This window comes from Rhinatrema bivittatum, chromosome 3 (assembly GCF_901001135.1).
Source record: "Rhinatrema bivittatum chromosome 3, aRhiBiv1.1, whole genome shotgun sequence".
NCBI lineage: Eukaryota > Metazoa > Chordata > Amphibia > Gymnophiona > Rhinatrematidae > Rhinatrema > Rhinatrema bivittatum.
Window position 1 is genome coordinate 564,447,880 of NC_042617.1, and position 25,709 is coordinate 564,473,588.

Consider the following 25,709-nt stretch of genomic DNA (forward strand, 5'->3'; position numbering starts at 1 on the left):
GCTTTCAACGGAAAAGGTTCAGAGAAGGACGACCAAAATGCTAAAGGGGATGGGATGCCCCCCCCCCTCCCGAGAAGAGGCTATAAGAAGTTAGTTCTGTTCAGCTTAGAGAAAAGATGGCCCGGGGAGATATGATAGAGGTCTATAAAATCATGAGAGCACTAGAATGGTTAAATGTGAATTGGTTATTTCTCCTAGAACAAGCAGGATGGTAGTCCTCACCAGTGGGTGACATCATCAGAAAACTTCTGTCAAAGTTTCTAGTGCCCACTTCCCCACCAGTTGGTGGTGGTAGAGTCTGTGCTGAAGAAGGTGAAGAGGTCACAGACCCATGCCTCAGCTCCACCTGGCAAGGAGAACAGGGCGTGGGATGCTATAGGTAGGAGAGTGTTCCAAGGCTGCATGTTGATGGCCTGTATCACTTCCTACCTTTTATATATGACTCAATATACCTGTAACCTCTGGAAGCAAGTCCAGGAAGTTGCAAATGGCCTTGCTCAGCAGTTTCAGGAAGCCCTTATGGCTAATGTCCGCCAGGGTCTTTGATTGAGGGAAGAATGAAGTGTGTGCTGCCTACGATGTCTTCGAGATGGCGGGCCAGGTGCTGCGGCCAGCATCTCTGTGAGATGTCTCGCTTGGCACTGTGCCTCAGACCTTCGCCCTGAGGTTCAGGACTGAATGGCTGATTTACTTTGCATCGGGGATAACCTTTTTGGTGACAAGGTGAAGGACGCGATTGCACAGCTGAAGGATCACCATGAGACCCTCCATCATTTATCGGCTGGTTTCTCGGCCTCTCCATCGGCTTCTAAGATGTCTTCCCGACCTAGGCCGAGGATGCCCTTCTACATGCAAAGGAAGTATTACCCTCCTGCTCCTCGCTCTGGACCACAGCAGGCAAGCACTAGAAGCAGATTTCGACAGCAGCGGGACCCCAGGCCTCAGCCAGTGCCCCAGGCTAGCCCTGCTATGGGATTTTGACTGGCTGCGAGGGAGCTTAAGCCAGAGGCCAGGGCTGGAGGACCCATCGGTGGGGAACGGCTCCATTTCTTTGCGGGCCAGTGGCCGTCCGTGACTTTGGATCAGTGAGTCCTGTCCATCATCCAGCATGACTACAGGCTGAATCTTCCGGCTATTCCACTAGATTCTCCCCTGTGCCCATGTTTGAGTCCCATCTTGCTTCCAGAATGCTCATGGCGGAGCTCTCTGCCCTTCTAATGGCCAGGGTAGTGGAGCCCGTTCTTTGGAAGCAGTAGGGACGAGGGTTTCACTTCCATTATTTTTTTATTCCAAAGAAAACAGGAGGTCTCCGTCCCATCCTCAATCTGCAAGCCTTGAACAAGTTTCTCAAAAGAGAAAAGTTCAAGATGGTATCCTTGGGCACCCTGATTCCCCTCTTGCAAAGAGGGGACTTGCTTTGTTCCCTCTACCTGCAAGATGCTTACACACACATCGAGATCTTCCCAAGTCACAGGAAGTATCTCTGCTTTGTAGTGGGCAGCCAGAATTTTCAGTACCACATACTCTCATGAGGCCTGGCCTCCTTGCCAAGGGTCTTCACAAAGTGCTTGGCTGTGGTGGGTGCCTTTCTACTCCATACCTGGACGACTGGATGGTCAAGAGCAGCACAAGGCAGGAGCATTGCGGTTGCTACGTTGAACTATTCGGGTATTGGAATACCTGGGGATTTTAATCAATTACCTGAAGCCCATCTCCATCCATTGCCATGGCTGGATTGCATAGGAGTCATGTTGGACATGACGCAGGTGAAGACCTTCTTGCCATGTGACAGGGTACGTGTGTTGCTGTCTCTGGCAGAGGAGGTCCAGCAATGTCGACTGGTGTCCACACGGCGTATGCAAACAGTGGATTAGACACCAAATGTTGTCCAGAATTCTTTATTTGAATGGAGACACAATATTCATACTATCGCCCGACTCTGGCCGAGTTTCGCCCCCCACGGGGCTGCCTCAGGGGCTACAAAACAATTATAGCATATCAATACACACGGCGTATGCTACAGCTTCTGGGACACATGGCCGTGACCATCCTGCCACTCCTTTCGCCCATCTGCATATGCGCCGAGCCCAGTGGTCCCTGCGCTCTCAGTGGTACAAGCCACCTAAGACCTCCAAGTCCGAATCCAGGTTTTCCTCTCTCTCAGGGCTTCCCTATCTTGGTGGAATCCCCATCCAATCTAGAGATGCCCTCAACCCAGATTGTGTTTACCACGGGTGCGTCCCACCTGGGGTGGGAAGCCCACGTGGATAGCCTCCAAACCCAAAGTCTCTGGACCACCCAAGAAGCTCTGTGTCAAATAAACGTCTTGGAGCTGCGGGCAATCCGGTACGAGCTGTGGGCCTTCTGGGTTTGGCTGTACAACAAAGTGGTCCTCCTTCGGACAGACAACCAGGTAGCCATGTGTTATATGAACAAGCTGGGGGGCATCAAGTCCTTCCTCCTTTGTCAGGAGGCGGTGCAGATCTGGACCTGGGCGCTGTCTCAGGGAATGTTGCTCCGGGCCGTGTACTTGGCCGGTATGGAGAACACCCTTGTGGACAGGCTGAGTTGCACCTTCCAGCCTTACAAGTGGTCCCTGAAACAGGAGGAGGTGGATTCAATCTTCCGTCTCTGGGGAACCCTGGACATGGATCTATTTGCCTCCCCCTGCAACAGGAAGGCACAGATGCCTTTGCCCTTTACTGGGGGACAGGCCTCCTGTATGCATCTCATCCACTTCCGTTGGTAGCAAAGACTCTCTTGAAGCTTCGCCAGGACAAGGGGAACTATGATCCTTGTAGCCCCCCATTGGCCGAGACAGGTTTGGTTCTCGCTCCTGATGGATCTCTCCTGGCAGGACCAGATCCATCTTGGGACTGCCCCAGACCTCCTCACGCAGGATCAAGGAAGTCTGCACCACCCCAACCTCCGAGCCCTGTTCCTCATGGCCTGGATGTTGAAAGGTTGATCCTGCAGCCTCTTGACCTCTCAGAGGCGGTGTCCCATGTCCTCTTGTCTTCCAGAAAGCCTTCTATGAGGAAGTCTTATGCATTGAAGTGGAGGAGGTTTACGGTCTGGTGTGAGCAGAAGGGCCTCAACTCCTTCTCCTGCCCGACCCAAGAACTCCTGGCTTATCTGCTACAACTCTCAGAAGCTGGACTTAAAACAAACTCTGTTCAGGTGCATCTCAGTGCCATATGCGCTTACCACCAGAAAGTGGATGGTCCACCCATCTCGGTGCAGCCAGTAGTAGGGCAGTTCATGCATGAGTTGCTTCAGCTGAAGCCTCCCCTGAGGCCCCCAGCTGTGTACTGGGAACTTAATGTGGTGTTGGCTCAGCTGATGAAACCACCTTTTGAACTGCTGTGTTCCTCTGCTCTCAAGTATTTGTCCTGGAAGGTCATATACTTGGTAGCAGTCACATTGGCACGCAGGGTCAGTGAGCTACACGCCTTGATGACTTATCCTCCCTACACAAGGTTTTTCCATGACAGGGTGGTTCTTGGCACTCACCTCAAGTTCCTGCTGAAAGTGGTCACAGATTTCCATCTTAGCCATTCTATCGTCCTGCCCCCTTTCTTCCCTAGGCTTCATTCCAACCAAGGGGAAAGGGCCTTAAACTTCTACTTGGACTGGACGGCAGACCATAGACAGTCCACCCAGCTCTTTATCTCTTTTGACTCCAAAAAACTGGGGGTGGCTGTTGCTAAGAAACTCTTTCCACCTGGCTAGTGGATTGCATCTCCTTCTGCTATGACCAGGCGGGACTGTAACTGGGGCGCCACATCACAGCACATTCTGTTAGAGCTACAGCAACGTTTGTCGCCCACCTGCGTGTAGTTCCAATGGGGGAGATCTGCAAGGCTGCCACATGGAGTTCTCTCCACTCCTTCGCCACTCATTATTGTCTGGACAGGGACTGCCGTCAGCCAGTCTGTCCTCAAAAACCTCTTTCAGCTGTGAACCCAACTCTTCCTGCCTGAGGCCCCTGTTTTGAGTTCAGCCTGCTCCCGCTGTTACCAACAGCACCTCTGTTGTTGTGCCCTTGTACCTGGTTTGGTGTCTGTTGGTCCCATTGTTTTTTCGGGTCCAGCCTGGTGTGGGCTACCATCCTGCTTGTCCTAGGAGAAAGCGAAGTTGCTTACCTACAGTTGTTCTCTTAGGACAGCAGGATGTTAGTCCTCAGGAAACCCACCCACCACCCTGCGAGGTTGTGTTCTCCTAGTTTGTTGTTTTATTTTTTCGTAATCTACTTACAAGACTGAAGAAAGATCCCGCGTGAATAGTAGTATGCTGGGCATGCTCAGTGTGCCAGTCAAAATTGCTAGAAACTTTGACGGAAGTTTTCTGTGCTGGGCTCCAACTGATGATGTCACCCACTGCTGTCATAGGAGAACACCTGTTACAGGTAAGCAACTTTGCTTTATGCTTTCAGATAATACAAGGACTAAAGGGCACTCCATGAATTTAGCAGTTAACACAATTAAAACAAACTAGAGAAAATTCTTTTTTTTCACTCAGTGCACAATTAAGTTCTGTTCAATGTACATTGCCAGAGGATGTGGTTAAAGTAATTATCATACCTGGGTTTAAAAGCATTTTGGACAAGTTCCTGGAGGAGAAGTCCATAAACTGCTATTAATCAATTTGACTTAGTGAATAGCCATTGCTTATTACTGGCATTAGTAGCAGGGATTTATTTACTGTTTGGATATTTGCCAGGTCCTCATATCCTGGATTGGCCACTGTTGGAAACAGGATGCTGAGCTTGATAGACCCTTGGAGTGACCCAGTATGGCAACTCCTTATGCTCTTGTGTACCTTTCTGAAATTAATAAATTTTACATCAATTGATGGAATTATTTAGAAGTCATTTGAAATCTGAGTCTTTCGGCTGAACATTTTTAGAGAAATAAAGCAAAATAATCCTTTTTTAAATACATTAGGTATGGGCAGCCAGTGTTAATACAACAACAGGAATCCACTTCAGTGCAGTTTGTCCATTTTTGCATTTTGGAGCTCAATGAGAATTGAGGAAAAATATTTCAAATGGACAATTTTATAAGCTGAGGATATGTTAGCTGCCAACTTGCAGTTTTTGCCTGATGAATTGACAGCTTTATGTGGTGCAGATTGAAGTTCAGGAAAGTCATCTGGTTTTAATGCTGGGCACAGATCCTGCTTGCAGATTTTGGATATCAAACCTCATATAAACAGCATCCATTTTTCTTTGGATTTTGATCTTGTGGTCTTTCTTGTCTTCCATGGATGCAGAGCTGAACTGGTGCCAGTTCAGTGCTTTCTTGGCTGGAACTTTGCTCAAGTTACTAATTACAACATTATGTTTTTATTTTTTACATCTGTCTTGTCAAGGCCATTTTTTAATCTATAAAAACAGGAGAAATACAAGCATGCTCAGCAAAAGAAGACTCAAAATACCAGCACTAGCCCAAAGTGCCCATTGTAGCTTGGACCACCATAGGAATAAAAAATCATTTTGTTTTGCTATATATTACTTAAATATATTTAAAGGAGAATGTTTATAATAATTAATATATTGTTTAAAATAGAAAAATATATATGGATGTTTTTTATTTAGAACCAATTCTTTATTATAAATATAAGGAAAAGTATTTAGGGAAAGTAGTTGGGAGGACTTAGTAATAAAAGGGGGGGAAATAGTTGGGTGGAATTAGTAATAAAAGGGGAATAATAGTTTGGAAAATTAATAATTGGGAAAGAATTACAAATTATATTTTAATTGTAAAATTTTTAAAGAAAATTGTTATTGTCTAATTGAATTTATATTTAATTTGTATATTATGAAAATTTCAATAAAAAAATATTAATACATAAAAAATCTTTTTACAACCAAATGATTTGATTACTGTCACAAATAAAAGTAAATGGTACCTTCATATTCACAGGACATTGTTGAATGCATGTCCTCGTTTGCTGTACTTCTAAAATGCACGGTATATGGCACTACCAGGCGTGATAAGAATTTCTGCCGCAGATTACTTAATTATCTTGCAATAAGATCTAGTTGGACACTAACATTATTGATTAATTGCAGGTTTATTTATATTTATATTCCACTGTGCTCTGAAAGAAAATGTACAGAAGCAATGGAGGCGATACCTCTGCTGCGGGAAATTACGACTTGCAGACAATTCAGGTAAACGCTGTCCCACTTTCTATTGCAAAAAAAAAAAAAAAGATCACAAGTGCTTCAAACAGTATTTGATGTTTACGCACAGGCATTAAATAATTAGGGTCCAAAACTAATACATGCAAAACAAGTACAAAAATGGATGAGAAAAGATCCAGAGAGCACACAAATTAGGATGACGTTCGCAAAAGCCTGATTGGAATATATAATCGCAGATGAGAAGCACATTGGCAGATGTCATCGTCAAATCCCGGAGGATCCAAAGGAGAGTTTGGCACTTGTTACAGTCCTCTCTCTCTCTCTGCCAAATAAGCATTGCTGGATTCTTAGAAGGCACAGGGCTAGCCAGGGCCTGGGAGATGCCTTCGAAAGCCTGCCAGCACTGTCCTCTTTGCTGACTTCCACTTGGCCGCCCTAAGCACAGTTGTTTGGCAACCTTTCTTCACCCCTCACCTCTCACCCCTCTTAGTGTCTCTGACAAAACGTTTGCAGTCTCCTCTGGGGAACTGCTCATTTTAAGTGAAGGCTTCCTGCTGCAAGTTCCAGAATTTTCTCAGGTCAACACAACATCGGCAAATGGCCTCGTTACAAGATCAGCTCTTTAGAGATATTCATCTTTTTTTTTCCTGTGAACGGTGAGGACAAATATTTTAAGTGTTTCCCTGACGCATTTGTTATCTGGAAATAATCTCCTCTGATGCAGGTTAATAAAACAGCGCCGGGCCCGTGCGCGGATGCTGTCAGTGCCATACATAGCACCAGTGCGGGGAATGGGGGTGGGGAGATGTGGGCCGCACACTCTCACCAGGGTTTCCAGGGGGGGCATCACGGGGCAGCCTCGCATCGCGCTGCCAATGTCGCCACCTCGGTGAAGTCGAGCCACAGCTCCGGCGAGCATGCCCTGTGGGCGGGGCTTGGTGGGGTGGACGTGGACCGCGATGCAGGGTGGGTTTGTTTGGGAGGAGCTGGGCTGTTAGGCAGGGCAGGAGGAGGCGTGAAACAAGGCCGGGAAAGGGCCAGGGGGGGGTGCAGCCCAAGCCACCCACTGGGCATTTTGAAGCTTGGTGGGGCCTGGTGGTCGCAGTGAGGCTGATCTTGGGACCCTGCCTGAGCCATCCCTTTGTTCATTGCTCCCCACGCTGCTGCCGCCATATTCTCGGCGAGTGCACTTTTCCCGATATTGGGGCTTCCCTTGACTTCTTAAAACAAAATAATACAATGAAAAAAATTATGATTGGGCTGCAGTTCTAACCTTTAATCCTGGCTATTCGATAAATAAATAGAAGAGAGGAAGCTGAACTGTGTGTGCCCTTCCCTCAGCAAAAAAAAACCCAAAAAAACAGTGATGAAATTTTCTCTTATTTAAATTAGGGCTATTGATAGCCACTTAGCAGAGACAGTGGCCCCAGTTGCATTCACTGCCTGGTCTGCTAATGCAGGGGTCAGGAGGCAAGGCAGCTATGCCCCGTGGCTCTAAGTCAGTGGCTTCGGCCCGCTGCTCATCCTGGTGGGGAGGGGGGGGGGGGCGATTACTAGCCCAGCTCCACCTGCCGAGCAGCCAAGGAATGCACTGCCCATCACCCTCGCTCACAGTGTGGACAGGCCGGGGCAGGTCCTCGGGCCGTCAAGGAGGAGGTAGGGATGGATAGTGTGCCAGGTAAGCGAGCCTCGATCCACCCTGGCAGTTTCACGTTGCCAGGGACCGGGTGAAATCCGGCTAGCGGAACCCAGTGCCATGCAGTTACCCCGGCTCCCTGGTTACCCAGTGCCATCCAGGCAGGCCACAGTTTGAAGACTGACTGAGACCGTGCCCCCCAGTTGGCTGGCATGGGCATGCATGGGGCCTCTAATTTCATTGGCACAGTAGGGTGGTTGCCTGCCCCGGCTTCCGGTTCTGACTTAGCATTGTACCCTGATGCCTCGGTTGCTGTGGGGTTCAGCCTGTTATTGCCAGGAATCCTGCTGTGCAGAAACGAGGTTGAAGGCCTGGAAGCAGTTGGGTATCGCATCAGATGTCACCTTCCTGGAGCTGTTCCAGATCATGGTATCCCTCCACATCTGGGATGAGCGCTTAGCTGATAGAGAGAAATCATTCAGGAAAGACAGAAAGGCACCAACACACGGTACTTAGGAATTTACAGTAGATTAGTCTATGAACTCTACACAATAAGCATAACTATAATACTATGTGTGATAAAACTACCCGTGTACGTACCTTGGTACCATTGGTTTTGAACTACTTCGCTAAATGACTATGTCTGATTTATTGTAACCGAACCTTTGACAGCACCTGTTAGAATGTACTATAGTACGCTTTCACCTACATTAAATATGTGCCTACATGTAAACCTTTGCGACGGTATTTAACTTAGCAACGGTATAGAAAAGTTTTTAAATAAAATAAAAATAAAATAGGAGGTTGGTAATTTGATGTGATAACCTGGCCGTCATCAAGATCATTAATCGTCAAATTCCCAAATGTGCTCCAGTTTCCGAATTGCTGAGAGCAATGGTCTTATGGTGCTTAGAGTTAAACTACGCAATACTGTTAAAATAAGCAACCATAGGAGCACTCCCTGCTGCCCCCAACCTGACCTACCACTGTCATGAACTAACTCGCTAGAGGGCGCAACGGCCAAGGGAGCCGGTTCACCTGCCCTGGGGTAAGACAGCTATGCGGGGAGCGCCATTTTTTTTCAATGCACCGTACAGTGGCACTGGGGAGACCTGACACAGCAGCAGCGGAGGCAGCACCAGTCCAGAGGGAGTACATCCGAACTGCTCCGCCTGCAGCCCGGCCAAACGCAGAACGCGCTTGCTGCCGACACCGGCTCTGAGCACAGCAAAGAGAGCCATGGTGAGGGCAGCGTGGAACAGAAAGGTTACCTGAGCGGGAAGGGTGGTTTTCGGTTGGAGGCAGTGCACTGAGTTACATGCTGTGCTCTCATCTAATCTGCTGGGGACATGTGTCTGCCGTCATGGTCGGGCGGCCCCCGGTATGGCGGCAGACCTGATGCCCCCCCATCTGTTTGGCAGTCGCCTTGCTTGCGAGTGACAGGCTTGATCAGGAATTGCCCACGAGGAGCGTCTCTCGGAGGGACAGGGCTTTGCTTGCCTAGGGTGGGGCCGGAGTCCAGAGGTGAGGCACTGCCTGCCACACGTGCACCCGGGTTAGATTAAGTCTTGTTATGGCCCGGATACTTGCGTCTTTATTATCGTATTGTTGTTTATCGCCAGTAAAGCCGTTGCCATTTTACTCCATGTATGTGGTCAGTCTCGATGGCTGCGTACGGTTACTGGTGCATGTGTGTACCGCCTTCACACACCCCCCCCCCCCCTCACCTACGCAACAAAGTGGTCAGGGCTACCCGAGTTAATAAACGGCTCTGGGCTGGTGCGTGGACGCCATCGGTGACATGGCACCTTGCCTGGAATATGGGGGGGGATGCGGGCCACGAAATCACCAGAGCTTCCAGGGACGTCCAGACGTTGCACCACCCATGTTGGTCACCGTAGCGATGGCACCCGGCAGTGATGTCACTGCCGAGACGCTGGCGAGCATGGCCTCCGGAGGGACTTGGTGGAGGGGGGGCTGTGGTGCAGGGCTGGTATTTGGGAGGAGCAGGGCGGACGGGCAGGACAGGAGGAGGGACAGGGAAGGCCGGGGGGGGGGGGGCACGTCAGGGGTCACAGCCAAGCTGCTCATTGGGCAGTTTGAAGCGGGGGTCAGGGCCTGGCGGCTCGAGGAAGCTATCTGTGGGACACTGCCTGAGAGACTTTGTTCCTTGCTCCCCGTGCCGCTGCCGCTGCTGCTGCCGCCACACTCCACCCACCTTCCCAGCTCTGCCGGCCCTTGTAACTGTTAATTAGTGCTCACTGTATATCGAGTTGCTTTTGTGATGTCCTTTGCGTCCCCTGTTTTATGTTGTGGCTGTTTGGGAGGGGGGTGTGCCCGAGCCAGAATGGGGGCTTCAATCAGAGGCAATGCACTGAATGACGGGTTGTGCTGTCATCTGTTCTGCTGGGGGACTGTCTGCTGTCCAGGTCGGGCGGTCCCGATTCAGTGGCAGGCAGACTGGATGCCCCTGCCTGTTGTGCAGTCGCCTTGCTTGTGTCTGGCAGGCTGACCCAGGAATGCTCACGAGGAGCCTCTCTCAGAAGGACAGGGCCCAGAGGTGATGCACTGCCTGCCACATGCACACCTTGGTTAGATTAATCTTTGTTATGGCTCCGGCACTTAAAGTCTTGTTGTTTGTCACCAATGCAACCATTTTACACCATTTATGTGCCCAGCCTTGATTGCTGTTTACGTTTTCTGGTGCATATGTACTGCCTTCACTCCCCACCTTCGCAACGAACTGCTGACGGCTACCCAGGTTATTGGTTCTTGACCAACACGTATCAGCTTTGCAGATGTAAGCTGTGTGTTCTCACAAATGAAGTTTCTACGATTTACTGATGAGACACCTTTGAGTATGTCAGTGTTATATTTTTGCTATCATACTTTTATCAGTCCTGGATTTCATTATGCCTGTGCCTAGAGTGGCAAACATTTTAGGGGCAGCAGGCTGGCTAAGATTTGCTGCTATACACGAAATCTCATTCAGCAAAGAACAGCTCTCTGCTACCCTGTAACAGACCCTTTACAGGAGATGGGGGAGTGAAAGCACCAAAAATAGCTAGGGGGTAGCAAAATCTTAAATCTGTCCCTGACTTTTGTGCATTTTAATTTACTTCTCATGCTTTCTGGATATTTTCACATCAGTGTTTGTACTGATTAAGAATTTACTAGCTTTGTACCAGATTATTTAATCAGTCACTGTGCAGATGACATTGCCTTTTGTCATAAACAGTACTGACATGGCACATCCTACATATACTGGCTTACTTCAAGAGCACATTACAACTACGCAATTTATACTTGAGAGGTTTTTGTAACGTGCAGTCAACCATTCAGTTAACTTTGGAAATGGATTAATTCTATTTTTCATTCTCTCTTTTAGACTGGAGCAAAACAGCAACCAACAATACAAAAAAGGTCAGCTCTGACAATCTAGGAAAATCCTTATCCTCCAGCTCCATCGGCTCCAACTCTACCTACTGGACATCTAAATCTAAATCTAGCGATAAAACATTTTTCAAAAGGAACAGCCATACAGGTAATGCCTTTATTGGCAGAGCAATCCATTTGTCTGATATTTAGAGAAGGAGGCAGGATATTTCATGGTTTGTGAAGAGTTGTGAAGCTAGGACTTGATGTTAAAAGTAGGAGTGTGTGCATTATTCCAAATCGAAACTGAATTTTGTTTGTTTTTATCTGGAGATGTTTGATATTTAAAGATAAACTCATCTTCTGAGTTCAGGTTCATGTTTTCCTTCAGTTCTAATAAACTTTGGAAATAACTGATGAGCATTAAAATATATTTATAAATGATCTGGAAAGGAAAATGACAAGTGAGATAATCAAATTTGCAAAATTATTCAGAGTAGTTAAATCACAAGCAGATAGTGATAATTTGCAGGAGGACCTTGCGAGATTGGAAGATTGGGCATCCAAATGGCAGATGAAATTTAATGAGGACAAGTGCAAGGTGATGCCTATAGGGAAAAATAACTCTTGCTGCAGTTACACGATGTTGGTTCCATATTAGGAGCTACCACCCAGGAAAAAGATCTAGGCGCTATAGTGGATAATACATTGAAATCGTCAGCTCAGTGTGCTGCAGCAGTCAAAAAAGCAAACAGAATGTTAGTAATTAGGAAAGGAATGGTGAATAAAATGGAAAATGTCATAATGCATCTGTATCACTCCATGGCACCTTGAATACTGTGTACAATTCTGGTCATCACATCTCAAAAAAGAAATAGTTATGATGGAGAAGGTACAGAGAAGGGCAACCAAAATGATAAAGGGGATGGAACTGCTCCCCTATGAGGAAAGGCTGAAGAGGTTAGGGCTGTTCAGCTTGGAGAAGAGACAGCTGAGGGGAGATATGATAGAGGTGTTTAAGATCATGAGAGGTCTTGAACGAGTAGATGTGACTCAGTTATTTACTCTTTCAGATAATAGAAGGACTAGGGGGCACTCCATGAAGTTAGCAAGTAGCACATTTAAGACTAATCGGGGAAAATTATTTTTCACTCAACATACAATTAAGCTCTGGAACTTGTTGCCATAGGATGTGGTTAGTGCAGTTCATGTAGCTGAATTAAAAAAAAAGGTTTGGATAAGTTCTTGGAGAAGTCCATTAACAGCTATTAATTAATTTTACTTAGGGGTAGATTTTAAAAGAAGCGCGATCAGCCTACTTTTGCTTGCGCATCAGACTCAAGCAAAAGTACGCTGGATTTTAGTAGATACGCGCGGAGCCGCGCGTATCCACTAAAATCCTGGATCGGCGCGCGCAAGGCTATCGATTTTGTATAGCCTGCGCGCGCCGAGCCGCGCTGCCTCCCCCCGTTCCCTCCGAGGCCGCTCCGAAATCGGAGCGGCCTCGGAGGGAACTTTCCTTTGCCCTCCCCTCACCTTACCCTCCCTTCCCCTACCTAACCCACCCACCCGGCCCTGTCTACACCCCCCCTTACCTTTGTCGGGGGATTTACGCCTCCCGGAGGGAGACGTAAATCCCCGCGCGCCAGCGGGCCTGCTGCGCGCTGGGCCGCGACCTGGGGGCGGGTACGGAGGGCGCGGCCACGCCCCTGGGCCGTAGCCACGCCCCCGTACCCGCCCCCAAAACGCTGCCGACACGCCCCCGGAACGCCGCGACGACCGGGCCCGCCCCCCGACACGCCCCCCTCCGAGAACCCCGGGACTTACGCGAGTCCCGGGGCTCTGCGCGCGCCGGGAGGCCTATGTAAAATAGGCTTCCCGGCGCGCAGGGCCCTGCTCGCGTAAATCCGCCCGGTTTTGGGCAGATTTACGCGAGCAGGGCTCTGAAAATCCGCCCCTTAGGGAATAGCCACTGCTATTAATGGCATCAGTAGCATGGGATCTTCTTAGTTTTTAGGTACTTGTCAGGTACTTGTAGCCTGGATTGGCCACTGTTGGAAACAGGATGCTGGGCTTGATGGACCCTTGGTTTGACCCAGTATGGCATGTTCTTATGACCTAGTAGAAACAGCTATTTAAAAAGAAATGTCAAGGAGAAGATTTGCCAAAGTTTTTTGTTTGGTGTCCTGTTTGAAATGAGTTCATGGATTCAGTCCAGTCCTTGTTGACCAAATGAACAGAGCCCTAAAAAAGAAAGAAAACAAAACACGACCACAATTTAATACTGTTGGTTGCAGTCTCAGAAGAGATCAAGACTTGCGCAAACATGGAGACTGAGTCACTCCAAGAGGTGATCTCTTCGGGGAATGATTGAAGCACATTAGTGGGGCAAACTTGGGATGCCACTGTCTGTGCTTATACCTATTGTTTTGTACGAGTTTGATTGTTTTGGATTTAATTACTCACCTTTCCCATATCTGAACTCACGGCGCATTACATTTCAGGTTATTATTTCCCTGCCCAAAGAGGACTGACAGTCTAAGTTGTACCTGAGGCAATGGAGGGTGGCTTGCCGAAGGTCACAAGGAGTATCTGTGGGAAAAGCGGGATTCGAGCCCTGGCTTCCCTTGTTCTCAGCCTGCTGCTAATACTACTTATTACTTCTATAACACTACTCAACATACATAGCACTGTACAAAAATATAGATAAGAAGCAGTTACAATCTAATAAAGACAAACATACAGGGCAAAAGAGACTTTGGAAATGTAATTTATTAAGAAAATGGTTAAAATCGATAAGGCCATAAGTGGAATAATTAGGGGTTAAGATTTAAAAAGCAGCCTCAAAAAGGTGGATTTTGAATAAGACATGAGGCATCAACTCAGGAAGTCTTTTTCAAACTTATGGTGCAGCCAGGTGGAAAGCATGGAGTAGGAAGTTGGCAGTAGAGGAAAATAGCATATATAGGATTGACTTGACTAATGAACAGAGTTCACAAGGAGAGGTGTAGGAAGAAATCAGAGAGAGTGAGGTAGTGAGGAGCTGCAGAGTGAAGGCTCTTGGTAGTAATAGGAGCTTGCGCTGTATTGGAAAAGCAATAGGGAGTAATATAGTTACTTGAGAAGAGGGATTATGTGGGTGCAGCAACTTTCGTGAAAAATAAATTGCACAGCTGAATTTTGGATAGATTATAATGGAGCAGATGGTTCACTGGGAAACCTGTGAGGAGCAAATTGCAGCAGACTAAGTGGGAGGTGATAAGAGAGTGATTAAGGGTTCTGTTAATGTGTTCAAAAAGAAGGGATGGCTTTTGGTGATATTATAGAGAAAGAAATCACACATTTTAGCATTGTTTTGGATATGTATAGAGGAGAGAGAAGAATTGCAGATAAACCCAAAGTTAGGGATTCAGAGGATGACAGCATTATCCACTAGAACAGAGAAAGGGAAACGAGGGGAAGTGGGTTTATAGGGAAAGATATGAGTTCTGTATTGGCCATATTGAGTTTAAGGTGGCAGTGGGACATGCAGGCAGCAATTTCAGACAAGAAGGCTAAAATTTGAGACTGTATTCCTGATGAAATTTCTGGTATGGAGACGTAAATCTTGGAATCATCAGCATAAAGATGGTACTGAAAGCCATAAAGATTTTAAAGCACCAAGGGAATTAGTATGGCGAGAGAGGAGAAGAGGGCACAGGACAGAGAGCCCTGAGGCATACCAATTGATAGTGAGACAGCGATAGAAAAGGATCCATCAGGGAACGTACTAAAAGTGCAGTGGGAGAGGTAAGAAGAAAACCAAGACAGAGCGGAATCCCAAAACCGAAGTGAGGACAGAGTATCAAGGAGCAAGTGGGGATCAACAGTATCAAAAGGAGCAGGTAGGTCAAAGAAGATAAGGAGTGAGTAAAGGCCTTTGATTTTAGTCATAAATAGGTCATTGGAGACTTTGGCAAGGGCTTTTTCTGTGGAATATAGAGGGTGAAAAACAGACTAGAATGGATCAAGAATGGCTTGAGATGAAAGTCAAGGCAGCAGAGGTGAACAATATGTTCATGTAGTTTGGAGGCAGGAGGAAGAGGACAATAGTTGGCAGGACAGGTAGGGTCCAGTGAGGGTTGTTTGAGGTGTGGTATGATCATAGCATATTTGGAGGAGGTGGGAACAATTGTAGCAGAAAGTAATACATTTAGGATGGGTCAGGTGGAAGGGATGACTGAAGGGAAAATAGAACTAAGTTGCTGGGTGGGAATGGGGTTAGAGGAACAAGTAATGAGTTCCTCTCTGTGATTTCAGAAAAGGAAGAGAGGGTGGCAGAGCCAGGGGACGTGTAGAGGAGTGAAGTGAACCTAGTCTTGAAAATAGTCATCCATAGTCTGGGCAGAGAATGAAGGTGGGGGTGAGAGGTGAAGGCAGTTTGAGGAGGGAATTGAGTGTGGCAAAGGGATGGACATAGTGGTCTTGCTTGTCAAGTGCAATAGGAGACTGGAAGGAGGTCAGCATGAATTTGAAATGTATGAAGTTGGCATGAGCACAGGATTTTAGCCAGAGATGTTCTGCTTAGAGGATGTAGAAACATAGGAAGTGCATTCTGGGGGTGTGCCAAGGCTGAGATTTGGTGTGCCTTACAGTACATTTAAGGGGAGGGGACAAGTGTGTCTGCAAAGGATAGTATAGTAGTGTCGTAAAAAGCCTGCTGCTCTAACCACTAGACTACTCCATAAGCACTAAATTCATTAAACCCTCACTTTGGTTAGTATCAGAAGCCCATATGGTATTGGTAGTTTACAATGGCGTTTGTTTATAATTTGTCTCTTAGTCTCCACCCCTATTTTCTCATTTAAATGATATATCAGTCTCTAGTAGTTTAATGTTCTTCATTAAATTCATTATATTTGCTCTTGAGGTTATGTTATTTTCAAAGGCCTTAGTGTGATATAATTTAATGTTAATACCCACCTAATTCTTCATTTTTAATCCCTGATTCATCCATGAATGATGCATATTGTTCTCTGTTATCTTAATTGCTAATATAATGGGCCTGATTTACTAAGTTATTGTTATCCGTAGACTCAGAATGAGAAAAAAAGCCTAGTAAATCAGGTCCATTGTCTGTTATCTCTGTATTCACAAAAGAATCCATTTGATTATTTGAAGAATCATATGAATGCAATGTTAATTAAATCATACATTAACTGATATTTCACATATAACTATGAGCTATATTAAATATCTTGACATAGCCTAATGAAATTGTCATCTTTCAAAATTATGTAGGCAGTAGCTAAGAAATTTGTATCATTTGTGAATAATCTATGTAGGTTGTCCTATCCTTCCGCTTACCACAATAATCCGTGATAATATATCGTGGCTATAGAAAACTGTTCCTTAATCTATCTTAGTTTTAGAAAACATCTTAGCCTAGTGTTTCCAAATGGGTTTGTTACGACATACCAAGACAGGAATGCACCTCATGTTAATTTGGGATATGTTAAGTATGATCTCAGGCTCTCAGATTTACTACTAATGTTCATCTTAATACTGGCATTGTACCAAAGAAAGTTTCCTTCCGGAGTTCGTAAGGTGTAATATATATACAGGCAAAACAGCACGTGATTTGGAAGTTCTTTCTAATCAGGCCTTCTTATGTGGGGACTGGCTGAGTGGCTCTGCATGCAGAGAAACTGGATTTCATTCCCGAGTTAGGTCCTTCCACTCCCTGCACTTAGCCGGTGATGGAGATGCTGCAGATGGAGCTGTGAAGCCTCTTGCTACGTTTTAGTTCCCTGTAAACCGAGATGATGTTCCCAACGTATCTCGGTATATCAAATGCTTAAAACAAACAAACAAATAAATAAATAAATGGAGTCCCAGTCATCGTACAGCTAATGGTTGGGAAGGGATATAAAACAGAGGGGGAATTCCCCAGGTAGTTGCAGACAAAGGCTTATCCTAGTTATGATTCGAACAGGAAATTCATAGAAGCAGGTGGAATCTGTCTGGCCTGCCCCTCCTGCTCTTTCTCCTCCTCCCCCCCTCCAAAAAAAAAAAAAAAGCAAGAAAGAAAAGATCTCAGGCAAAATGTATGATATCAAGTTTTATAAAAGTATACAGTAACTAGTGAAAGCTTAGCTGCTTCAAGCCTGGACTTGGATTACCGGCTGCAGGAGGCTCAGAGGTATAGCATGAACACGAGACCATTCAACTCCAGTTGTTGTCCTGTTGCAACCATTTGTATTTCCTGTCACTGTGTTCTTTATAGAGCCATCTACTGAATATCAGAACACAAATTGTTCTTTGGCTCAGTTATGCTAGGTTGTTTTCAGTAATGGCTTTAAGTACGGCACATGTGTTTGTTTTATATTCTGTAGTATGAACTAACCTAAAACAAGTCCTATCCAGTAATAAGTATCAAGCGAGACAGGATGCCGTGCAGATCCATTAACCACACGCCTGTCCGTTCTGTTTTCAGATTCATGGTGTGTGCACATGCAAGGCGCCATTCACAAGCTGCTGCTTATCTCCTTACTGGATAAGACTCATAGCATAATAAGTGCATGCCTTGGTAGTCATTTTTATGCTGGTTGTTGCTCTCTAGAATTGATCTAAACGTTCATATGTTTATGGTATAGATAATATCTTCTAAGAGCATTTCCCTAAAGCAGAGGTGGAAACTTCCAGGTAAAGTGTTCCTAATTTTGCTGCTGAATGCATGATCTTTCTACAAGGGGTTGCTGGGGGCGCACACGCTCTTGCATGGAGTCACCTAAGGATGACGGAAGACTACGGCTGATCGGGAAATTCTGCTTGTTTCTCGCTATTACATCTCCTTGTGGCGTTGATTTTTCACTGCTATGATTTATAAAAGACCAAGCGTGCTTCAAATTCTGGCTGTGTTCTTCTGCATGCATTGTATGAGGAATTGACCCTTCCAGAAAATATGCCATCACACTGTATCAAAGTAGTGGGGTGGAAAAAAAAATCATAAACCGGAAAACATGTTTTTGTAAAAAAATAAATAAATACAATACTGTACTGTGAAAAATGATATTATTTGCTAGGTACAGTATTTCTTGGTATATTTATGGAAGGGTTTGTGTGGGAATACATCTGCCCAAAGGCTCTTATGAGATTTTTTATTTCTACAGGTTGACGTGACCTATGGCTCAGTAGTGGGATAAAACTCCTAGCGATTGGTTTTACATATTTCTGAACTGACCCAGCCTTCTTTGTTTCTGGTGCAGAGCCCATTATAAAAAAGCAGGCCTATTCCGAGCATGCCCGTTGGCGTGCATTACAGAGATTATGATTTTAGTTTAGTAATATGGGCATGGAATTTTGTCATGTCTGCCTTTCTTTATTTTGCAATAACCTAGACGATAGAAATCACCCATTGGTTTTCCTGAAACATCTACAAACCATTTCTTATGAATTTGTGCAGTGATTTTTCTAATAAGAAATAATTCATTTTAAATAAAAACATTCTTAACTGGTTGAAAGGAATTAAAAACCATGAGACATAAAACCATTGGCTAGTGAGTAAACATGCTATAGGACACCAGAACCTGACTGTGTTTTGTAAAGAATGGGTTATGCAATTGGTTGCTGTGATTCATGCTATGTTTTTCCATTGCCTAAATGAATATCAGTTCTACTCTTCTTTCTGCATTAATGAAGCTGCGTCAATTTTCTACTCTGTAATTTCACTATCTGTTATTATTATAATATGTCGGTGCTCATGTAATTATTAAGGGCAATTTTGTTTGAGAACCTATGGGGCCAATATTCAGCTGGCCGTTTAGTGGACAAGTTATCTGGCTGATAACTTCCAGGCCGGAAGCATTTCGTGGGTAATAGCCAAAGTTACTCTGGAAGCAGTCGGGATCGCTGTTCGCAGCGATCCTGGCACAGAGAAGAGGGCTGCTTTTGGAGCTGGCGGTGGGGGTGACTGTGTGGGTAAGCTGGTAATGTAATTTTTTTTTTTTTTTTTTGCGAGGGTGGGGGAGGGGAGAGGGAGGAAGGGGGAGGGGGCCGGGCCAGTGGCAGTGTCTTTTGGAACCTTGTAACTTTCTAACATTTACACATGCACACCAGGTTTTGGGGAGGGGGTTTTATCATTGTGGTGGGGGGGGGTGTAGGTATTGAGTGGTTTTTTTTTTCCTTAGATATCTACTTACCTGAATATCTCTGAAGATATCCAGGTAAGTGGTGAGATATCCGGCCACACGAGGCTGGATAACATTAGGCCTGCTTGGAAGCAGGTTTAAAGTTATCCCGCTAACCTAGCCGGATATACCCGATATTAGCCAGATGATTCTACCCCGCCCCTAGAAAGCCCACTAAGTGCCCCCTTTTTGACCGGCTAAATTATAGCTGGATAATTACTTATAAAGGGCAGATGTGGCTGAGTATTCCACATTTGCCATTCAGACAGATAATTTTTGAGTTATCCGTTCAAATGGCTTTTGAATATCTACCCCCTATATATCTTATTGTAAAAACTATAGCTACAATTGAAATTCAGTCTTTGGTTTGCTCGTACAGCAGAAATTGTTAGGAATTTAAGGCCCGAATCACTAAAGTAATTTTCAAAAGAATTTACGTGTGTAAAAGTGAGTTTACGCATGCAGATAAACTTTTGAAAATTGCCACTATTACACACTGGGGTAGATTTTAAAAATTTGCGCGATCGCGTACTTTTGTTCGCTCACCAGGCACAAACAGAAGTACGCTGGATTTTATAAGATACATGCGTAGCCGCGCGTATCTTATAAAATCCGGGGTCGGCGCGCGCAAGGGGGTGCACATTTGTGCAACCTGCGCGCGCCGAGCCCAGCGCGCGCTGCCTGTTCCCTCCGAGGCCGCTCCGATTTCAGAGCGGCCTCGGAGGGAACTTTCCTTCGCCCACCCCCTCGGCCCTATCTAAACCCCCCCTTACCGTTGTTGCATGATTTACGCCTGCTAAAAGCAGATGTAAATCTGCGCACGCCAGCGGGCTGCTGGCGCACCATCACTCGACCCGGGGGCTGGTCCGGAGGCCTCGACCACGCCCCCGGGCCGGTGCCATGCCCCCGGGCCCACCCCCGCAACGCCCCTTTTAGAAAGCCCCGGGACTTACGCGCGTCCCAGGGCTGTGCGCGCGCCGGCGGCCTATGCAAAATAGGTGCGCCGGTGCGCAAGGGCCCTGCGCACGTAAATCTGGCCAGATTTACACGTGCAGGGCATTTAAAATCCGCCCCAATAGGCGCGCCGGCGCACGAGTGCCCTGCGCGTAAATCCAGCCGGATTTACACGCGCAGGGCATTTAAAATCCGCCCCACTGATTCCTTTGAAAATAGCTGAATTTTCAAAAGGTTTTAAGTGCGTAAATGGGCTTTTGAAAATTACTTTGATGCAAGCTACTTTTACATGCTTAACTCCTTTGAAAATTCACTCCTATAGTTTTTTCCCATTTTGTGACCAAGGGAGAAGAGCTTTGTGCAACAGGCTTATGGTATAATAGAGAGTATAGAATTAGATGTTTGTTTAAACAGTGGAAACACATGATACAAGAAATTATCAAGTGTTCACTGGTAGTTGTAACAGATTAAGGGGGTCATTTATCAAAATGCGATAAGGCGTTTTCGCATGCGTTAAGGGCTTATCGCATGCGAAAAGCCCCGTTAACACATGCGATAGGCCCTTACCGCATCCGAAAACGTGTTTAACGCATGCGATAGCACCATATCGTATGGTGCGATGCAAATTCAGAAAATAGGAGGAGTTAGGGGCGGAGAGTGGGCTGGGTTAGCCTGTCTGCGAAGAGCTATCGCACAGCCGTAACGCCGATTTTAACTACACCTCTTTGGATTGCATTAGGCTGTGCGATAGCTGCCGTGACCGTGCGGTAAGGTCTCATCGCCCTTTGCGATGTCTCCCGTACGTCCTATTTCAGGTGAATTGACGAGTCCACAGCCTTGGGGGGGGGGGGGGGGGGGAGAGAGAGAGAGAGAGAGCCTGGTCTCTCTCTCTCTCTCTCTCTCTCATTAACAATGGTCTCCCAGTGGTTGAATGCAGGAAATACAACAGATCTGGCACTTATTGCAAAATCTGAAAATTGTATCGCAATTTGCGCTGACTTAGCTCTTCGCACAGGTAATTAGCGCAAATTGCGATAAATGCTATATTAGCATAAAACATGCCCCTTTTGCCATCGCATGCGGTACTTATCACATTTTGATAAATCCAGGCCTAAGTTCCTAACATGGCAGAAGTAAGAGGTTTAAGTATATCTAAGAAGATATATGGCTTTCAAAGAATAGGCACGGTTCTAGAAGATCTAAAAGGATATCATGTTACACTCACAAACTGTGGCTTAGAAACTGCCAAGATCGCTAGGATTCCAGTATTGTACAAAGTAAGTAAAACACATTGGAAAGATTCATAAGGAATTGCCACATTGTAGGACTTATTGACTATCATTAAGGGTTTGTTTCCAGAATGGCAACATGCAAAATCAGGATTAATTTTAGCTACCTTCACACTAGTCGCCTTGTAACATGTATTAAAGTAAAGTTTTTGAAAATAAAAAAAAGCGCTTTCACAGAGTCAGTGCAATCAAGACATTTCTTCTACATTTGCCTAGGGTATTTTGGGTTTTGTGAACCATCTAAAACATTTTTAAAAGTTCCATAGGTTGTAGAGAGCTTTCAGATTTCACAAAAGTCTTGATTTGAAACATCTACTGTTGACTTAAATTAAGTAAAATGACCACGAGCTTGCTCTTTCTGTCATTCTTCTTGCCATGTTCTCCTTATTCCATCCTGTCTCTCAATGCTTGAGGCTGATGTTAGGCTATGATAAGTCAGAGACTGCATACAGACATTTGGGTGGGTTTTTTAATTTCTTTTGCCGATAATAGCCAATTTAGAAAATGGAACTGAATAAAATTGGAACATGAAAACATTTTATTTGTTTTCCAGTATTCAAGCTAGTAAAGTAGTAAAGTATTCTAAACTTGACCAGAGGCAGATTTTCCAGTTGACAGAGTAGGCCAGTCATTGAAAGTGGTGCTCTTGCATGGCCTGGCCTGTTCTTATTTTAGGCTGGCCGGCTGAGGCAACATCAAGGAAGGACCCCTCTGGGTACACCAGAATTGACAATTTAGGAGGGGGACAGGTTCCTCCTGGCTGGAGGAGGCAGATGGCTGTCCCAGTGCCTAGGGGCAGCTGAAGGGTTTAGTCTGCCGCTGAACTTGACAAGACAAACTCTTTATCCCTCATGCCACCTCCACCAGGTTTCCCAAATGACTAAATGCTCATTATTGATCTTGGGACGCCTAAAAATCTATATGTTCTCTTTGGAACCATTAGCAGAATGTTCAAGGCCATAATGTATACGTTGGTGCCACCCTGATTTTTCTATGTCTGTATTTGAGCATGTCATATGTTTCAGCCATTATGCCAATACCAGCATCGGGCCCATCTATAGCATATTTCCAGAAGTTGAATTTAGGAAGTTAATGGATAGAATCTAGTACTTTTTTTTTTCAAAATATATTTCTGATTAGTTACATCCATCAGTAGTTTTACAATTATATTTAAGTTGGAAAAGTAATAAGGTAATTACACTACTACAACCCAGTTTGCAAAAAGAAGCAAACTTTTGTATACTAATGTCATCATTGTTTGGGTATATGAAAACCAATGGGAAAAAAAATAACATGTGACTTCATTGAATGCACTGTGTGAAAAACTGCACCATGACTGTAGCATGCGAGTTCAGATTTAAAGTGTTCGATGTCATTAAATTATTAACTCAAAGAACAAAGCTTCAGCAAGTTAATCAGTATACTTATGTAAACACAGATTGCATATGAGTGATGCTAAATATCCAGCTTTATTAAATGGCTTATTAGGTGTCTTTTTTTTCTTTCCCAGATAGTATTTTTGCTAAGTCATCAACAAAATATATCCCATCAGACGGAGAGCAATCATCCATCATCCCTGTTCATCAGGTTATTGACAAGGTTAAGGGATACTATTCTTCACACACTGACAACTTCTATAAAAACATCATCATGTCAGACACCTTCAGCCACAGCACAAAGTTCTGACTGGGTTCCCATTCTGAGAAGATAAACAGTGACCTTCACATTGGAAGAAAGTCCTGGGAGAGGAAAAAGGGACATTAGAAATCATGCTACAAAACGGACACATTTTATGCACTTTCATTGTTAGCTGTTGACTGTCTCCTTTTGTGGGATGGTTTATTTTTCCCAAAGAAGACACAACATTTGTATAGTTTATCGGAATTACTCTTAACTTTGTACCAGTTCACCTTGTGCCTTGTTGACAATGCTAAATCTTGTTTACTCTGTATTGTCAAAGCTATGGAAGAGCTTTAAAACCCATCTCTACAGAATAACAGTAAAACTGGCTAGAAATTAGACCCCTGGCTGTTAGAAAGTATGGAAAATAAAGATATCGGGTCAGAAAATTCTATAAAAATCTGTGTTGCATGAGGTTCAGCTTGTTCCCTAAAGAATATAGATTTCTTATATTCAAATATAATTGATGCCACAGCATTCTCACTGTCCAGGTGTATCCCAGGATCCTGCATCTGTGCAAAGGGGGAAATCACAAGGAAAAAATCATAACTTTTCAAGCAAAACTGTACAGAAGAAAAAAGCACAGTGAAACTAAAACAAGAGAGTATTGTTTCTTCCTCTGAAAGATTCTCATGTGGCCAGGTACTTGCAAAAAAGTATTAAATGCCAGAGTGCAAGACCTGAAGCTTAGAAAGTTAACCACCTGACTTCAGGGCATAAGGAACAAATGAGTCAGCCCTGGTTTTTCGGCTAGTATTTTTAAACTTGGGTAGTTCCCTGCCTGCTTCGAAAAAAAAACAGAATTGGCCCTCTTGTACGTTCTGACCTGATGCCAAGTGGTTACCTCACTGTAATTTAGTCACTCAGAGAGTTTGTGATCTCTCTGGTCAGTCAGATGCTGTTGATTCTCATTTTTAAAAGGAATAGTCAGTGACTAGAGTCTTCCAGAGATATGTCGCATCAGTTGTCATTTGCAAGTTTCCATTTAATGCTGTGATGTCAGGGATGAAAGAACTTCAATCTCTTCTCAGTGGTGGAAGAGGTGCTAATTTCATATCACAGCAGCACAGGATAAACTTATGCATATTAAAGATGACCAGATATTAAAAATAACCCCAGAACCTCTGTTGTACAGTAGAATCAAACCCAGAAGACGACCATCTGTGCTTATAAAGGCAAAGAGGTGAGTGAAAACTAGAATTTTTATAAGACTTAATGGATACTGGAGCCTTAGTAGGTTATGATACCATTTTACTGGCCCATGGAAAAAATAAAATGTTCGTGAGCCTTCCAGACTTCGCAGGCCGCTCCTCCAAGACCAATGTGACTTTCTAGCATTCTGCACTACTAAAAATATTGTCATTCATCTAACGGCTTTTTAATGCAAGATCCCTGCCAAGATTACCTGCATAGTATAGCAAGTGGCATGCGAAAAGGAAAATGCAAATTAGTAAGCTCCTATAAAGTACCTTGGCCATGTGTGGGGTTGACAACTGGGATATATCCTTCGCCCAGAGCGGTGCAGATGGAAACAATCAGACAGAGCGGATGGGGCCAATCATTCCTTATCTGCCCTCATGTACTATGTTACAAGAAAAGGAAGAAGCAAATTGCATTTCTGCTGTTAGCCTAGCATTCAGATGATTGAAAAGCCAGCCTTAGCTGTATATGTTGTCACATTGAGAATATTGGTTTATCTTTTTTTTCTCTCTCTCTTCCTTTACTACCATGTAGTAGAGTCTAAAACTGTCTATGTCATTTAGATGTTCTCTGACGTTCACTGCCTTGCCGTGAAATTTTATGCTTGCAGCTGTGTCTCTTGTTGACATTGGGGCTCCCCTTGTACATATTTATTTATTTGTATTGTTGGATATGTCAACGTTTTGTTTTTTTTGTTTGTTTTTAATCCTTTTAGCTCCACCAAGCTTGGCCTTCTTTTAGAATGGGAGAGGGAAAGCTAAGGAGGCTGCTGGTGGGGAAGATTTGTCTGTTATATATATACAGTATATGTTGCAAGCATTTTCTGACCAATTTGTGAAACATTTTTACTGTATCTCAAACTTTTACTTGCTTGAAGGAAAATGCCTGCACAGGTTGAAAACAGTCAGGGGAATGAAGTGTAACATTTTATAATCTGTACAAAATACAAAGATTTCTTTTCAGCAGCTATTAATGTCATTAGTTCCTGTGATCTATATAGCCTTTAAGTGACAATCTAATAAAGTCTTTTATTTTTTTCCTGGCCATTTTTCACCAGTAGATGTAAAATGTTGTGGTCATCGACTCAGTGCACTTTTTCATGCCTTAAAGTATTCCACTTAGAATAGTCATTTCACTGATGATTGTTTCCTTACAATTCAGTGGAAAAGAAAAAAAAAACAGTTCCAAATTGGAAACTAGTCTGCTGTGTGGTAGGTATAGGACAAAAGGTTTGAATATTTTAGGCCAAACCACTA

At 44.7% G+C, this 25,709-nt stretch overlaps 1 protein-coding gene across 6 annotated transcripts in view; it reads left to right on the forward strand.

Annotated features, from left to right (window-relative positions):
• Nucleotides 1-25,497, forward strand: part of ADGRG6 (adhesion G protein-coupled receptor G6) — a 338,817-nt gene extending 313,320 nt beyond the window's left edge. For 4 of the 6 annotated variants that reach the window (XM_029596503.1, XM_029596505.1, XM_029596506.1 and 1 more), the window contains 3 exons: nucleotides 6,077-6,178; nucleotides 11,176-11,331; nucleotides 23,084-25,497. In XM_029596503.1, coding sequence (XP_029452363.1) covers nucleotides 6,077-6,178; nucleotides 11,176-11,331; nucleotides 23,084-23,259 — 434 coding nt within the window. In that variant the 3' untranslated portion in view covers nucleotides 23,260-25,497. Of the gene's footprint in view, nucleotides 1-6,076; nucleotides 6,179-11,175; nucleotides 11,332-17,797; nucleotides 17,847-23,083 lie in introns of all 6 variants that reach the window. The other 2 variants (XM_029596508.1, XM_029596507.1) reach the window with 2 other exon arrangements.
• Nucleotides 25,498-25,709: the final 212 nt, after the last annotated feature.